Genomic DNA, 4977 nt, shown 5'->3' on the forward strand with positions numbered 1-4977 from the left:
CAAGGCCATTGTGATTGCAGAGTGCTGTTTATACGCAAAATAACAATATGAAGTGTTACACACTAGGACATTTTGACAACCGCATTTTCACTGCAATGAAAACACACAGAAAATGAGCCAATAAGTAGTTTAAAATTAGGCTACAATTGCTTTCTGTAAAGAAACACTGCAAAGCATGTGTCCAATTCATTGAGAAATTGCGGTAAACCATGTTTTAAGAGTCTTTAAATCAGACCTCCAGTGTTCAGGTAGCTTGTTCTACTGATGTGGAGCTCAGAGAGTTTTCATTCTGGGAGCAATCCTCGCCCCAGGTGACCCGGCGACAGACAGGTGCTAGCATCTCAAAATCAAGCCTTTCATTCAATTTTTTTTTTTTTTAAGATAACAGAGCTTTGGCTCTGCTGTTTGCAGTCAATAAAAGACAAGCATCTGGGGGAGGACATCTCGTTTTCCATTAAGAGGAGGCACATTTTCATTGTCTGCTAAGAGAGGCAAAGCCGACATGTCTTCAGGGAGGGACACGTCTTGCAGGCTTGCTGCCTCATGCCCCCTCCCCTTGTAATTATAGGGTGCTGTTAAGCCAAGAGTTATTTTTACTACTTTTAAGAGTTCAGCAAGGCACACATTTAAATTGGCAGGAGGAGTTCATTACGGCTCGCTAACAGCTATTTAGAGTAGAAATGCATTGCCTTCCCCAGTCAAGTCTGCACAGTTAACTGCTTGTAATTGGGACTTATTACTACACACACGAAAACAAACACACACCGTTTGTAAAACACACTGAAAACGGTGTGTTCAGATTTGTAAATAGCCTGTGACTTTAAATCTGCTCCTTTAAAAACGATTTGCATAGTTCATGTAGTTGGATGTCAGGGATTCTTTCCACACCTTTGATTGGTTGTTAGAAAACAGTCACTCGCCTCGGATTGGTTGTTAGAAAACAGTCACTCGCCTCGGATTGGTTGTTAGAAAGCAGTCACTTGCCTCGGATTGGTTGTTAGAAAAAAGTCACTTGCCTCGGATTGGTTGTTAGAAAACAGCCACTCGCCTCGGATTGGTTGTTAGAAAACAGCCACTCGCCTCGGATTGGTTGTTAGAAAACAGTCACTTGCTTCTGATTGGTTAGTTCAACGTAATGACTTCTGTTTTTCCCCCCCCCCCACGTCCATGTGTGTTTCCTTAAGATCATGAGACTGCCGGTTGGTTTTCTGTCGCTTCCAGACCACAAAGTGCGCTTGGAAAGCGAAATCCTCATCCAGTTTGTAAATAGGTAAGTTCACGTTTGTCTATTCAGTCCTAAAGCATTGTGTCACACTACATTATTGCGTTTTTGTGACTTTCACAGATGAAAAAAAAACGAATTTGCTTTGAGTTTTTATCTTGCAATCATCAGTTGCAATACAACTTTGAAAAACGAGTTAACAGTGTCGCAATATCCTGCCAATATTTCTCAACACAGTTGACTTCTATTTTCAGTGATGTCAGTACACTTCTTTTCTTCTCTCTCAATTCACAGCAGAGACATATGGAAAAGTGATTTTAGCTTCATTCACATCACACAGCCATTAGTTATGTTTGGTATATTATCATCATCATCATCGGGGGCAGTTAAAGCACACAGCATTTGTTATTGTCAATTTCTGCTCTTGGCTTTAAAAAAAAAAAGCTAAATAAATAGACTATTAAAGTGACACGGTTATGATGCTGCTCTAAAAGTTTTGCGATGATGTTGGAAAAACACTTTGGTACAGAGGTACGTGATGCTCGATGTTTATATTGTTGTGGTGCCAAAGATGATAATCTACATGCGAGGTCTACTGCACCAGGGTTTCGCCCAGAGCCCACCCCCCCCCTGTTTGAGCATGTTTATCTTCTGAATATATATTCCTGCTTTGAAGTAAAGTCAACATGTCTGCAAACGTTAAATATCCTGTTTGTGATGATTTGACAACAGATGACATCGTTGCCATCATTGGATGTTTAATTGTTCAATCAAAGCTGTTAATATCAAATGTGTAACAACAACAACAATGTGTAATAACCTACATGCGAGTCAACTGGTAAGCTTAAGTAACACTTTCTTTAAAGTCAATGCTGTTTCCCTTTTTCACAGGGATGGGGTCCTTTCATAACGAGGCGCCGCTTTTCTTAAACTTGATCCTCATTGTTTCCGGGCTGCAGTTTGCGACGTCAAATTTTTCCCAGGTGCCTTTCATCACCGCGTGGAACGCTCCCACCGCCAGCTGTCTGTCTCGATATGGCGTGGACCTCGACTTGGGGACGTTCAGCATCGTCCAGAACGAGAACCAGACCTTCATGGGCGAAAACATAACCATCTTTTACTCCGAGAAGCTTGGTCTGTATCCCAGCTACACCAGCGACGCGGTGCCCATCAACGGCGGCCTGCCGCAGAACGCCAGCCTCGACAAACACCTCGCCGTGGCCTCTGACAACATTCGCACCTGGATCCCCGACAGGGATTTTCAGGGTCTGGCTGTGGTGGACTGGGAGAGCTGGAGACCTCTGTGGGAGAGAAACTGGGACAGTAAGCGCGTGTACCAGCTGAAATCGGTAGACCTGGCGAGATCCGTGCACCCGGACTGGAGCCCTGCGCGGCTCGAGGCCGCCGCTCGGGCCGACTTCGAGCGAGCCGGCGGGGCGTTCATGGAGCAAACGCTGGCGCTCGGGCAGCAGGAGAGACCCAGGGGGCTGTGGGGTTTCTACGGTTTCCCCGACTGCTACAACAACTACAGCAACAAGAGCACAAACTACACGGGGGAGTGTCCCGCCGCGGAGATGGCGAGGAACGACAGGCTGCTGTGGCTGTGGAACGCCTCCTCCGCGCTTTACCCCAGCATCTACCTGGGCCTCGAGCTGCGCCGCCTGGGCAGGGAAGTGCTCCTCCACAGCCGCCACCGCGTCATGGAGGCCATGAGGGCGGGAGACCGGCGGACTCCGACGGCGCCGCCCGTGTTCCCCTACGCTCGCGTCGTCTACACGTACACGCTCGATTTCCTCTCCCAGGCAAGTGGCAGGAGTTTTTTATTTTTTATTTTTTTGTTGAAACTCGCGATTTTGGTCTGAACGGTCGTGCCGTGTTCTCTGGGTTTTGTTCCCCCCCCCCCCCCCCCCCCCCCTCAGGAGCACCTGGTCTACACCGTGGGAGAGAGCGCCGCTCTGGGATCTGCCGGGGTGGTGCTTTGGGGCGACAATGCCTTCTCCAAGTCTCGGGTAGGCCCACAGTTTATTGACCCGTTGCCGCAATGGATTCGGATGGTTGTCAAGGTGATCGCGCACGCAGTGTTTCAACACCTGACTCCGCCTTTTTAGTTCATGGTTATGTATATTTCTCTTCATCTCCTTTTCAGAGATAGGACAGTAAACATTGCTGACATCATCCATATGTGTGTGACTTGTTGTCTTGTAAATGCATATTTGGTGACTTTCGCGCATTTCCTTCCTTTTTAGACCGTTTGTGAAACCATCAAATCCTACATTGACAACACGCTGGGTCGTTACCTGGTGAACGTGACAGCGGCGGCCTTTCTCTGCAGCAAGACCATTTGTTCCTCTCACGGAAGATGCCAGAGGAGGAACCCGACCTCAAGTGCCTACCTCCACTTGGACCCGGCCGAGTGGAAGGTGGTGCAGGAAAAGAAATCGGGCAGACGGCAGAACTACACCGTTTTGGGACAGATGCGCTCACGCAAGGTGGTGCTCATGAAGTCTGAGTTTCAGTGCAGGTGTTTCCCCGGGTGGGGGGGAGAGAGCTGCTCAGCCCAAACCAACCCTGGGATGAGGGGCTTTCCTTGAGGGAGAGTGTCTGTGTTTTCTGAAGCAATACCTTCAAATCGCCACTATAATAGTTGAAGAATGTTTAATTGCGTTAAATGTATTAAATTTTTTTGCCATTAGGGGTTGTCGTGGAATATTTCAATGAAACTAGTTCGGGAGAAGAGAAGGATTTGGTTCTGGTTTCATCAAGTAAGAACTGTCACTCAAATGCAGATTGGCTTTAAGGAGATTTATGGATTACTGCATGTTGAAGCACACGAATGGTGAGCAACATGCATTCCATTAAAGACAAAGACTCAAAGGTTTTGCAGTTGTAATGTCAGCAAGTTGATTAACTTCAGCCCGTTTATGCCCCCCCCCCCCCCTCTCAGTGCCTACAACTACTTTGTGCTTCTGCTATACCAGAATTCAGTGGTACTGTTCTTCAAATAATGAAGAAACATTTGCATTTCGGTAGATTACATTACATTGAATACAATCATAACTGTACATTGGTATTATTCTATTGATTACAGTGGTTTTATAACATTCCCATTACTTTATTGAATACATATCTCCAGAATCATGGTTGTATTTTGATGTACATTTTGGTGTGCATTTTATCTAATAGTTAATTTACGAACCTGGTCGTCAATTTATTTTTTAATATCCTACAGTGCCTACTTTACAGATACCTGTTGTTTTTTGATAGCTAGCTCAGCGTCACGTGGATGTGATCCACGTGACGCTGAGCTTTAAAATAGGTGTGAAATGGCTGCTGACCAGCAGGTGGAGCTGCTGGTCAGCTAAATAGAGGAGACCTAGGCTCCATCAAGGTCAGAGCTTTATCTCTGGTGGTAATCAGCAGCCGGGTGAAACACACATATTTGACTCGGTGTATCAGATTCTGATAACTTTGTACCCTGAGCCTGCATTGTGATTTAACGGGTTACTCCAAGCAGTAAGACCTCAAGGTGACTTTGAGTTATAAGCAGTGTACAATGTTGCCTTATCTTCTCCAAACGGGGGTCGCTGACACTAAACCCCCCCCCCCCCCCCCCCTCACTTTGTCTCCTGGGGACGGGCGAGCTGGGAGGACAGACTCCCTCGTGGGCCCCCTGGTTTCCTACTTCCTGTTTCCTGGCTTCATCTTCCCTTGCTGGATTGTGAGGAAATTACCTTTTTTTTTAAAGCTGTTGAGAG

General features: G+C 46.5%; 1 protein-coding gene across 1 annotated transcript; it reads left to right on the forward strand.

The window, feature by feature from the left end:
• The first annotated feature begins 1170 nt into the window (after positions 1–1170).
• hyal1 (hyaluronidase 1) lies at positions 1171–4154 on the forward strand. The gene is made up of 4 exons (XM_037448239.2): positions 1171–1270; positions 2114–3024; positions 3142–3231; positions 3469–4154. The coding sequence occupies exons 2-4, from the start codon at positions 2116–2118 to the stop codon at positions 3811–3813; spliced, it is 1344 nt and encodes a 447-aa protein (XP_037304136.2). The 5' UTR covers positions 1171–1270; positions 2114–2115; the 3' UTR covers positions 3814–4154.
• The last annotated feature ends 823 nt before the right edge of the window (positions 4155–4977 follow it).

This window comes from Pungitius pungitius, chromosome 8, assembly GCF_949316345.1.
Source record: "Pungitius pungitius chromosome 8, fPunPun2.1, whole genome shotgun sequence".
Lineage (NCBI taxonomy): Eukaryota > Metazoa > Chordata > Actinopteri > Perciformes > Gasterosteidae > Pungitius > Pungitius pungitius.

Coding starts and splice junctions, on each gene's coding strand:
- hyal1 (XM_037448239.2), top strand. CDS start 2,116: ATGGGGTCCTTTCATAACGAGGCGCCGCTTTTCTTAAACTTGATCCTC. Junction 3,025..3,141: donor CGCTCGATTTCCTCTCCCAG/GCAAGTGGCAGG, acceptor CCCCCCCCTCAG/GAGCACCTGGTCTACACCGT. Junction 3,232..3,468: donor ATGCCTTCTCCAAGTCTCGG/GTAGGCCCACAG, acceptor CTTCCTTTTTAG/ACCGTTTGTGAAACCATCAA.